Raw genomic sequence first — 12,910 nt, forward strand, 5'->3', positions numbered from 1 at the left:
GGCTCACTGCAAGCTCCACCTCCCGGGTTCATGCCATTCTCCTGCCTCAGCCTCCTGAGTAGCTGGGACTACAGGCGCCCGCCACCACGCCTGGCTAATTTTTTTTTTTTTTTTTTTTATTTTTAGTAGAGATGGGGTTTCACCGTGTTAGCCAGGATGGTCTCGATCTCCTGACCTCGTGATCCGCCTGCCTCGGCCTCCCAAAGTGCTGGGATTACAGGCTTGAGTCACCGTGCCTGGCCTGGTTTTCATTCTTAAGTGACAACTGGTTTGGTATAAAAATTCTTGAGTCACAGCTGTATCCTCTCAAAAATCTACAGATGCTGTTTTAGTATTCTATAATTCAGTGGCAGAAAAGACGGAGGCAAGCTTAATTTTTGCTTCCTTGTATGTAACACATTTTTCAGGTCTCAATGCTTATAGAATTTACCCCTTTAATCTTATTATTCATATACTCTACTACAAGGTAACTTACTGTGTCTTTTGATAATTTTTTTTCTCCTGAAGGGCTTTATTAAAGCTGAAGTATTCATCAAAGAATACATCAAAGAATAATGTTTCTGACGATTGCTCTGTTCCACTCTTTTTGGATTTCTTCCACAGAAACACTATGTAATTCTTAGTAGTCTTTTTTTTGGTCTCCTAGATCTAACATCACACTATCCATTTACAGTTTTGATGTTTTTCCTCCGTGTTCAGTGGCAGCTTCTTGAACCTCTCTTCTGCATTACTGATTTTCTTCAATCAATTCTACTCCTCACTGCTTCAGTGAAGGGCTTACTGTTTGTGTTGCAATTTGTTTCCTGGCAAATTATTTTAACTTGCTTCTCTTTTGGCTGACCTAATTGTCTACATAACACATTTAATTGTACATCTTTTCTTGCCTTTTCTCTCTTTATGACTTTCTGAAATCCAGAAGCAATGGTTTCATCCCATTGCAGATGCTAGGTGCTCAAAATCAATTTAGTTCTTGTGGTACATCATTTTCAAAACTACCATCTTCCTTCACATCTTCAATATAATTAATACATTCAGTAATTATGTGAGCACTCACTATGACAATTGCTGTTGTAGTGAGTGGTTTGGGATATATCAGAGAAAATTCTGGAATGTTAGAATGTTCTGGAAAAACAGAGGGTAAAGGGATTGGATGGTGTACTCAGGGAGATTTTGAGAAAGTCATTCAAGAGAATGACTTTCATGCAGTAGTTGAGGAGGAAGGGCTTTTCTGGCAGGAGAAACAGCAAGTCCAAGGCCTATGGCAGGAGCACACCTGGTGTGTCTGAGGAACAGCAAAGAGGCTGGTGTAGCTGTTGCACAGCAAAGAAGGCAAAGACAAGGGCAGAGGTCAGCAAGGTGACTTGGGAATGCATCACGAGACCCTGTAGGCCACTGAAAGAATTTTGGCTTTCACTCCGAGGAAGATGGGATGCCACTGAAGAGTTTTGAGCAAAGTAATGGCATGGTATGATTACATTTTGAAAGAGTTTTTCACCGTTCTGTTGAGAACAGACTCTGGGGAGAGGGGGAATGGTAGAAGCCTGAGACCAGTTAGAAAGCTACTGCAGTATTCCAGGTGAGAGATGATGGTAGGAGAGGACCAGGTGGTCACGATGGCGGCAGTGTGAACCGGTCAGATTCTAAAGATATTTTAAAGGTAGCACCAGAGGATTTCCTGATGAATTAGAGGTGAGTTGAGAGAGAAGTTACGGAGTCAGTCTGACTCCACAGTTTTTGGCCTAATTGGAAGGATTCAGTTGCCATCAACTGAGATGGGACAGAATGCATGTGGAGGAGGTCTGTGAAAGCAGACTGGAATGCGTTTGGGACTTGCTTAACTTGAAATAATGAAGATGTCAAAAAGAGAACCGGATGACTCCAAATTCAAGGGAAGTCAAGTGGGAGACAACAACTTGAGATTTGTCAGCACGAAGATGTGATTTCAAATGACAAGATTAGGTAAGATTTCTAAGGGAATGTGTGTAAAGACTGGACCAAGAGCTGAATCCTGGATACTCCAATATTAAGAGTTGAGGAGAACAGGAGGAACAACCATAAGGGCAAGAAGAAACAAAGCCCTGGAAGCATGTATGAAGGAGAAGTGAGTAATCAACTGCATCAAATGCTGCTGTTGCACAGAGATCAGGACTGACAATGGACCACTGGATCTAGCAATACAGAGGTCACTGGTCCCCTCCCAAGATTAAGTCTGGTGGAGTGTGGAGGCAAAATCTTGACTGAAGTGTTGAGGAGAATAAACAAACAAACAAAAAAACTGGAAATAGCAAGTATAGTGAAATCTTTCAAGGACTATTACTATAAAGAGGAGTAAAGATATGGAGTGGACCAGACGTGGTGGCATGCACCTGTAATCCTAGCTACAAGTGAGACTGAGACAGGAGGATTGCTTGAGCCCAGGAGTTCAAGGCTGCAGTGAGCTATGATTGTGCCACTGTACTCCAGCTTGGGTGACAGAGTGAGACACTGTCTCAAAAACAAAACAAAAAATTCCCTGCAGCCAGGCATGGTAGTTTACTCCTGTAATCCCAGCACTTTGGGAGGCCAAGGTGGGAGGACCACTTGAGCCCAAGAGTTCAAGACCAGCCTGGGCAACATAGTGAGAACCCGTCTCTAAAAACAAACAAAAACCCAGAGCCCATGATTTCAGCACCCATGTTATTTTTATTTTTATTTTTTTTGAGGCGGAGTCTTGCCCTGTCTCCCATGCTGGAGTGCAGTGGCGCAATCTCAGCTTAATGCAAGCTCCACCTCCCGGGTTACATCATTCTCCTGCCTCAGCCTGCAGAGTAGCTGGGACTACAGGCGCCCGCCACCATGCCCGGCTAATTTTTTGTATTTTTTAGTAGAGACGGAGTTTCACCGTGTTAGCCAGGATGGTCTCGATCCCCTGACCTCATGATCCGCCCACCTTGGCCTCCCAAAGTGCTGGGATTACAGATGTGAGCCACCATGCCCGGCACATCCATGTTTTTCTACTATACTATTCCGCCTCTCTAAATTCTGCCACACGAAAGTATACATCAGGAAGAGGACAATTATCAAAAATGTATAGCAATGAGGGCTGGTCATGTTGGCTCATGCCTGTAATCCCATCTACTCGGGAGGCTGAGGCAGGAGGATTGCTTGGGAGTTCAAGGCTGCAGTGGGCTATGATTGTGCCACTGCACCCTAGCTTACATGATGGAGCAAGACCTTGCCTCTAAAAAAAAAAAAAAAAGTATGGATGTGTAGATGTGTGTGTATATATACATACACACACATATATATATACACATATTTTATATATATATATAGTGGAATTTGGCGGGGGAAGTGGAGAAATGAGATAGAGTTTTTTAAAGGAAGACATAGTATGTTGCTGGGAATGATCAGGAGGATGTTCTCTTTTCTGTGTTTTTACAATGTTACTCATATAGGTCCATGTGCATCTTTTTAGACATCCTCAGATGAGATCTGGCCCAATTACTCAATAAATAGGGTAAGTGCACTACCACTGACTGCTCAGTTGTACCTTTGCTTAGTCAGAATCCCTTCTTATACTAACAGCTGAAAAGCAGGCCAATAGTCACTGCTCCACAGCAGTTTTTAGTGTTCGATGGGCACACACTAAGTATGACTCTGCTGGATTTAGGTAGTATCTGATCTTCCTGCCCGGTTCTCTCATCTGTTGAATGGTGGGTTGTATTAAACACCATCATTCTCAGAGTGCCCTTACCAGGCTGCTTCCTGTCTCCATTTCTGACTACAGCACTTTATTTGTGGAGACTATCTCAGGGTACAACATGCCTCCAATGTCGTCTCCCCTCCCATGCCTTTTTGTAGTATTAAGACAATAAAGGCCTGGTATGGTGGCTCACACCTGTAATCGTAGCACTTTGGGACACTGAGGCAGAAGGACGGCATGAGTCTAGGAATTTGAGACCAGTCTGGGTAACATAGTGAGACCCTGTCTATAAAAAAAATTTAAAAATTAGCTGGGCATGGTGGCACATGCCTGTAGTCCCAGCCACTTGGGAGAACTGAGGTGGGAGGATTGCTCGAGCCCAGGAGTTCGAGGCTGCAGTGAGTTGTGATCGTGCCATTGCACTTCAGCCTGGGAGACAGAACAAGATCCTGTCTCAGAAACAAAAACAAAAAGACACAGTTTAGTGTGTAGGTGGAGGGAGGCTAGAGAGAATGAACATTACTCTGGTTGCCTAAAGCACCAGGCAGCTGAGGGACAGGAGCAGGTTTTCTGATTGGGACATGTAAGTTTAAGAGAAAACTGCCTGCCTTCCGCTCCTGCAGACACTGTGGACTGAGGTAAAGACATTGCTTTAGTGAGTTAAAAATCACTAAGAAATTCTTCTTAGATTTCGTCAGTATCAGGCATAATTTTTGGTGAAAGAATGCCTTTTCTTTTTCTTATTTTTCCTTCATGCACTTTATTGGGAAAATAGGATAGATTAAATCGGGGTGATTATCCAGATGTTATTGTTAAATAAGCTACGCTTTGAAGTTAAGGCAACAGGTAACACATATTGAATAAGCCAAAGTGCTTAATTTTTGTTTTCTATGAAATAGTTTATTTCACTGTTCACTATGGAGGGGCTACAAATACATTTCTGATATTCACACAAAGGTCTAAACTTTGCAACACTGGTAAGAATGGTTATGAGGAATTGAGAAGCTAGGGAACAGGGCACACGACATTCACATTTGCTCATCTCCCACTATACACTTCAAAACATCGAAGGCACTTACCAAAGTGATTAAATAAGGGAGTATGGAATTTAAAATAATGACATATACCCAAGACACAAAATAAAGCGCTTGAATTTTCTTATAGTTTGATTTCTAACATTTTACTGACTAAAATCTCTGCTAATTATGTAATCTACTTTGTGGCTTTAAAATATTGGATACTTTGATTTTAAGTCTACTTTAAATGAAAAGAACCTAATGGAATACCATAAAGCCAGCGTTTTTCCACGCCCAATTACAGTAGAAGAGCACCCCTATATCCAGGCAAAAGCGAAAGGCCCCACTCTTCAGTCACTTATATTGCTTCTCCAGGGAGCACTGTGGAGTCACCTCTCACTGATATACTAACATGTGGCATCTTTGTGGCTTCATAGGCACATTCATTCAACACACATTTATCTAGCATCTGCCAAGGTTCACAGCACTGTGCTGGGTGCTGGGGAGACAGAAACATGGTGTGGTGCTTACTTTAACAAGCTTACATTTTATCCCCTGTAATTGGGTTGGTCATGCTTTCTTTTCAATTCCTACTGATTTGTTCCAAGAAGCTTCTTGGAATAAAACAGGAGCCAGAATAAATGCATTTGTGTTCCCATCCCTAATTCTACTTGGTTTCCAGAAGAAAAAAAATCAGAATAAGACTAACTCAAAGTATTACAGAGGACCTAAACCCTACATCAATCTAAGGCATGATGTCATTTGTCTACAACATGGAAAAAACAAGTCAAGAAGTAGAGCACATTTCAGCCCTTAGAAACCAGTGTCTTTCTACTGCTTTGTGGCAATCTCCTGCACAAATATAAGCATTACACTACATTCGAAAACAAACTTGTAAATGCTTTCAAACTGACTTATGCTCTTACTCTCAACTCACAGAAAAATGGAGTCCAATCACATTTCCATGTGAAAACACAAAATTAGGTTAACAGAACAGTCATCCTTGACATAGTAACATTCTGACAATACAATTAAGGGGACATCTTCTAACGGCATTTGTTCTTAACATGGAAAAACAATTTCTTGCATATTTTCTAATCATAGTGTATATACAGATGTAAATACAGAGTCAATGTGGGCAATGATGCTGACAAGGCATCAAGCATGCTTTAAGAGTATACCGCCAATGAGAGATTTCAATTTCTTTATATACCTGCCTTCTCAGTCTGTACACATATTATCATTTACAGGATAGCCACATACTATACAGAATTGAAAGATGCCGATTTTTGCTATCAAAAGTGCTGAAGTTATAATTTCCTAATACAGAGTATTGAAATGCACAGAAAGACTACACTAGGCAATCTATAGGAGGGCTAACAAAGTATTTCTGTATCTCATGTGTATTAATTACCCTTCCTCCATCTTATATAATATTCCATCTTCAATAGTGAACTTTCATCTAATTAAGAAATCCCCCAGTTTATAAAATCTGAGGGCAATTTCCAGTGAACTTTGTCAGGATAGAGGAACCAAACGACCACAGGTATTACTGAGTTATAATAAGAAGGAATAACCAATTAATCAGTATTATAACAACAAAATTGCTGCAAGGCAATAGGCTTCTGTAATTAAACATAAATCACAAGGGATGGATTCAGGTATCAAAATAGTGACGTGATTTCACTGAGTATCAACTAGTATTTGCAAAGCTACTTGAATTTTTCTGCTGATCTTCACTTGTTGTTAAATAATGATAGTTTTGATGGTGGTAAAACTTCATTTTTCAAGTGCAGGATGATCTGAGCTGAATGAGAAAAAAAGTAATTAAGGGAGGGAATGAAGGTAGGCCTGGCATCAGTTTGAACAATATATTTTTTTCTTCTGTTTTTGATCGTAAGAGGGCTTACATCTCCAAGGTTACCATAATAAAGTCATAACCATGCCAGCCATTTTAAGGATTTCAGGATTAATTAAGACCAAGAAAGATGAAATGATAAACTACAAACCAAGCCATCACTACTACAAAGTTCCATGAGTGATAAGTCTGTTACCCATATCCCAGGCAGCAATATGTTTAAATTACAAAAACAGTGACATATATATTGTCAAAAAATTTTACTGTTACTTATTATTTAAATTTAAAAATTTTATAATTTTACTTTTTGTAATTATTTATTTAAAAGTGGCATACTTTATTAAAAGAAACACTGGAAATATGGATACTTTCTGAGAAGTAATCTTCATCTTCACTTGTAAATATTATGGAGAAACCAGATTTCTACATCAACTAATGGAAAATTAACCGCTTATGAGCCTAGTTCCAATTCAAATAAAGGACATACATACAAATGTTAGGACTGATTCTGTCCATTCAGTTAAAATATTTCCTTTCCTGAATTATTAGCTACTGAAATTCTAAAAATGCTCATTTTTCTGGGTATCTTAAAAGATTTATTAGCAGTTCAGATGCTGTTTACATTGACATTTAAAAAGAGTATAGAGACCAGAGACAATACACTATAGTATGTAAGATCTTTATCTCCTTCTAAATGCTCTAAGCAAACTATAAAATTTAGTAATTCTATCTAGATCTTCTTAGATAACTTGCAGGTGTCTTGAGTGTCTCAGTCTGCTTTCTTTCTTCAAATTTCTTTCCATTCTAAACAGCATTTTTTTGCCTTCTAGTAATAATCCTGTAGAATTTTAAAAACAGACAAAAAACAAAACACCAAACCCAGATTCTATGCTTTATTCATTTTGCATTAAGATGACCAAAGAAATAAAACCTAAATAAACATGAAATCATTTTTCCCTATTTAAATACTGGTAATTTCTATTAACACTATTTTTAATTTAGGGAGTTTTATATTCATATTCTCAAGATATCCAGTGCACAAGTTTCTGCAGAATCACTAATTTTATTATAAAGCTTCCTCTCCCCACACCTTAGGGGACAATGTATTTCCACTCTGACTTGTTTAAAAGACACAAGGAGGTTGGCATATTTTAAAGTTAACACATTTTTTCATTATAAAAACAGGCTTAGGTTAATGGTCACTCTCTAGCATTTGGTTACCGACTGACTGATTATCTCATATATATATATGATATATATAAAATATATATATATCATATATATGATATATATATGATATATATAAAATATATATATATCATATATATGATATATATATAAAATATATATATGATATATATATAAAATATATATATCCACACATATATACCTAGTTTCCTGACTTTCTACTACTCATTACTGTTGGCTGATGCAAAATTTGATTGTGCAACATACGTCTCCTCAAGGATGAACAGGAAATGCAAAGATATAAAATTGAAAGTATTAATAGATGGTTTTGCTACTTTTCGTACTTTTGGTAAATGAGATAGTTGGAAGTTAGAGGCTATTAACTAAAATAAAATTAAGGAGTAAGTTACCTGTAAATTTCATTTACTCACATTAGGACTGACTGGTCTCTCTTTATTGGAGTTTAACTGAAAACAGACTGGACCATGACTGGCAGCTATATACTGGTCATTTTCAAATACTTCAACGACACTCTTCAATAACTTTATTATCTCCAGTTTTATGGTGCCATACCATGTTTTTTCACACTGTTTAAAAATTTCCATTTCCATAATCCAAATGCCAAAAAAATTACTACACATTCTCTTACACAGTCAAAAATTATTTACTGGAATGTTTTTAGTTATAGCTGAAGGCAACAACATTTACAACATTTAGCTTTTGTTACACCTATAAATGTGGAAATTGCTTGCAAAACAACTGTAATATGAAAGGAACTATATTTCTGCAAATATTGAAAGAATGGTTATGCATCTCTTTCAGCATATAATTTGGTAGTCTATACAGGCTTCCTGAGCCCCAGCATGACCCACTCCCTAATGCAATAATGCAAGTCCTTATGCCATTAAAATATTAGTATGAAATATTATAATCAGTGTTTAACTATATACACAAATAATGAACTGGCAAGTATCTAGTTTCAAATTAGATCCTTGAAATATGGAAAAATAGAGGCTAGTTCTCTTTGCCTTAAACGTAATCATTAAAAGAACATTTTGTTAGAAGGGGAGAAGATAATTGGACATTCTCAACGTTCCAATTTGAAGTGATACTTGCCTCTTAGTTTCTTGAAAAAGAAGTTTTGAAAGTTATATACACATAAGTTTCATTTAAATTATGCAGCAATCTTTTATTACTGTCCCAGATCTTGTTTAATGAAGATCTCTGTCATCAAATCAAGTATGGTATTTCATGACTATAAGAACTGTAAGAGAAAACATGAAAAAAGCAATGTATCAACATCAGATATATATGCTATGTTCAAAGCAATATTCCTAAGTGTAGTTGTGTCTACTTTTAGAAATGGGTAATGAGGATAGACTGAACTTTTATCTGAGGTAATAAATAATCAATGGGAAAGGAGAAGCAAAAAATATCATAAAACAATCTAAATGTCTAACATTGGCATCTTAAATAAATAATGGCATAGCCATAGCTTGTATCTGCTGTTAAAATATTACTAAAAATTTTGATAACCTGGGAAAATATTCACAATATATTTACTAGAAAGCACATATAATATAGTCTTAGTTTTTTAAAAAACATGCTTGTATATTAATAGGAAAAGAGAAGTATACATATAATAGTTATATTAGTAGTAGCTATCTCTGTTGTAAGATTATAGTTGATTTTTTCTTCTTTTTGTTATTAATATTTCACATTTTCCAATTGCCCACCATATATACATGATTGATTCTTGGTTTCTGAGGTAACTATTTTCTATAAGGTCACTACAAACACTAAATTAGTGAATACTGAACCACTACTTCTAGGGAAAATATAGGGTTAAGTTCCTGTGAGTCTCTGGCTACTACATTTTTGTCAATCAATACATAACCTTGTTTTATATGTGTTTGTTTCTGTTTAAAGACACTTTATTTAATATGTATTATTGATTCAGTAACACTGTGCTCAAGGCCAACAGCACTATAACTCATGCCTGAACAAAGTTTGCCTAATGTGTATTTTCTCCATGAAGACACATCACAGCTCTCTTGTACTGAGCAACACTAGAGAGCACTTCAGCACCATGTGTGGGGACCATTTTAAACAGTGAAATCACCAACGAAAAGCACAACAATGCAGAAAATGTGGTACTAAATAGACTACAAACAGAAAGTTTATGTTATGAGTGCTGAAATAAAAAGGCAGAAATGGCTTTGTTTAACCTCAGCTAGGGATGTGTGGGTTGGGGGACTTACAATTTTTTGTTACTCTGAACATGTCTGTAATGACTCCGAAAGCACCATGAGTACTGATTTTGGGGTTACAAATAAATTTTACCTGGTAACTGGATTTGCAAACACAGAATCTATGAATAGTGAGGATTGACTGTATTTCTTTGTAACAAAACATTTTTTTCTGTTTAAAAAGATAACAGCATAATATAATTTTTCAAATGATTATTTTTAGATACTTTCCAAAGCATCATAAAACCTCTGTAAACATAGGTAGAGAGGCCTTGAAGAAAAAGAGATACTTAAAATGATCTGATTTTTAAAAGAACATTAAGGGAAAAAGGAAGGGAAGGAATCATGCTTTAATGATGGAAATTATGCTCAACTATAGAACAAAACAAAAAACAAACAAAAAAAATCATCTGAAGAATGTATTTGGATTTATCCTTCCAAAACAATATTACAAAATGCAAACTGCCATTCCTGAGAGTTAATAATAAACAGAAAATGAGTATTTTAGACCTTAGTGTAATAGGAACCAGATTTGGCCTTGAACAAATCACTTAGCCCTGGATTTGGGGGTGAGAGTTGGGGGCAGAACAGGAGTTCCCTCTGAGAATCTGACAAAAGATATAGACCCTCTCTCCATAAAAATGTACATATACATATTCACATAAAATTTTACATATTACTTAAGAGCATTTTCAGAGATCTATAGATTCTAAGAGCTCCTGAGACAGGTCAGAAGTCATTATTCAATCCTGACTTCAGACATACTAGGTCAACTGAAAATAAAAGGGAACTAAAATGAACTCCAAAACAAATGATACCCTAGGAAGTAATAATCCAATAATACTTACTGATAATCACTAGCAAAAGGATAGCAGCAACCAAAGCCATGATGGCTTTTATCTACAACACACAAAAGGGCATATAAAGATATTAATATTTGACTCATTAATAAAGTCAAGACTATTTATTCTTCTATTTACTGCATCATACTAAATCATCTCATCACCTTAAGGTTTCTTAACTACAAAACTGACACAGAATGCTCTTAGGCAAAGTTGCTTATTAAATGAGGCTATTCATAAAGAATCTAAAATATATTCCTCAAAATGGAGATAAAAATGCAAAGAAGAAAGTAAGGGGAGAAAAAACTAACAGAATTCTCATATACTTTGGAAAAAAGTGCTATAAACTGCTAACTTCTATGTATTGAACCATTTGAATTGCATGGCCTATGTTATTCATTATATCTTGACACTTGAACAGAGTTGCTAAAATACTGTATATTTTCTCTGGTCTCACATTAGTAATAAGCCCATCAAATCATAGAGGTTCAGTTTATATGATAAACTAAAGTACTTAAGCTTTTTTTATTAATCTGAAACATTTCTAAAATAATTTGGAATTTCTACAGTAGTTTTTCAACTTTACCTAAAATGTACATTAATTTGCCCTGTTAAATGTGTGTTTGGCTTTACTTAAGATTTGAATGAAAACATCAATATCAATTTTAAAACACCTCAATGAATAGAGTTTTCTTCCTTGGGTTTCTAACACTGGGCAGAAAATGTTTACAACTCCAAATGGCAGTATTGTATTCATGCAAGTCCAAAGCTCTCTTATTGCAAATAACATGAACAAAAATCTGTTTGTCATTAAACATATAAGAGCTTCACAGCCCCCAGATGTATTAAGAGAGGTGTTAGCGATTCTCTTTCCCCACCCATGGATAATTTTATTAACTCATTTATTTTTAAAGCCAGGTATATTGAGATACACTTTACACAGAATAAAACTTATCTTCTTAAAATACTTTTGATAGGTTTTGACAAATATATCCAGCTGTTAATAAACATGACCACAATCAAATATAGGACATTTCCACCATCACCCTTAACAAGCTTCCTCATGACCTGTTGTCAGTCTCCAACCGCACGACATCCCCCTTAGCCACTGGCAACTCCTGATCTGTGTTCTGCCCTTATATCCTTTTTCTTAAAACCCTTCTGAAATTACCATTATGGAAGTCAACCTAGAAAATGGCAGGCACAGGGAGGCTGCCCCAGATGAACAGTAGCACAATGAAGTATTAATGGGGTACAGTAAAACTGAAGGAAGCTAAGCATTAGAATATAATAAATGAAGAATACTCGCTACTGTAAATGGTGTTTGTTACATTATGAACAATGATTTTCATTACATGGTCGATGCTATTGATGGTCCCCAGAGGTCCTCAAGGTGATAACTATTTAAAAATATAACTCAATGTTTTTCCTCCTTAAAACCACACTATTCCTCTGACCCAAACCCCATAAAGTACAAAGCAAACATTTTTAGAAATGGTTAAAAAAAAAGCTAGGCAAAATGTACATTATGACCATCTTTTTGTGGATACATGAATAGGGTACAGGAGTTTGGGGGAGAGAAGGGGTGAGTGGCTCATGGACCTTCTGTTTTTCTAAATTAGCCCACAGAATAGAAAATTCCTATAGATATAGAAGCTTTAGGCAAGGCGTGGTGGCTCACGCCTGTAATCCAGCACTTTGGGAGGCTGAGGTGGGCAGACTGCTTGAGGCCAGAAGTTCAAGACCAGCCTGGCCAACATAGTGAAACCCCGTCTCTACTAAAAATACAAAAATTAGCCAGGTGTGGTGGCACATGCCTGTAATTCCAGCTACTTGGGAGGCTAAGGCAGGAGAATCGTTTGAACCTGGGCTACTTAGGAGGCTGAGTCATGAGAATCACTTGAACCTAGAAGGCAGAGGTTGCGGTGAGCCAAGATTGTGCCACTGCACTCCAGCCTCAGAGATACAGCAAGAGTGCCTCAAAAAAAAAAAAAAAAAGAATTTAAAGAAAATAAATTTATTCTTTAAAGAATAAATAACTTAAAATAGAATAGAAAATTTAAATTCTGAAC

At 36.6% G+C, this 12,910-nt stretch overlaps 1 protein-coding gene across 4 annotated transcripts in view; it reads right to left on the reverse strand.

The window, feature by feature from the left end:
- Positions 1-4,563: 4,563 nt before the first annotated feature.
- VAMP4 (vesicle associated membrane protein 4) overlaps positions 4,564-12,910 on the reverse strand; it is a 45,709-nt gene continuing 37,362 nt past the window's right edge. For 2 of the 4 annotated variants that reach the window (XR_010117634.1, XR_010117633.1), the window contains exons 7-9: positions 10,845-10,896; positions 8,864-9,011; positions 4,564-6,508 (exon numbers count right to left, since the gene is read on the reverse strand). Coding sequence is in view for 2 of the 4 variants with exons in the window: in XM_063627403.1 (XP_063483473.1) it covers positions 8,983-9,011; positions 10,845-10,896 (81 nt within the window). In the remaining 2 variants the exon portion in view is untranslated. Of the gene's footprint in view, positions 9,012-10,844; positions 10,897-12,910 lie in introns of all 4 variants that reach the window. The other 2 variants (XM_063627403.1, XM_063627402.1) reach the window with 1 other exon arrangement.

The sequence above is a fragment of the Symphalangus syndactylus genome, chromosome 12, assembly GCF_028878055.3.
Source record: "Symphalangus syndactylus isolate Jambi chromosome 12, NHGRI_mSymSyn1-v2.1_pri, whole genome shotgun sequence".
In the NCBI taxonomy this organism is placed as follows: domain Eukaryota; kingdom Metazoa; phylum Chordata; class Mammalia; order Primates; family Hylobatidae; genus Symphalangus; species Symphalangus syndactylus.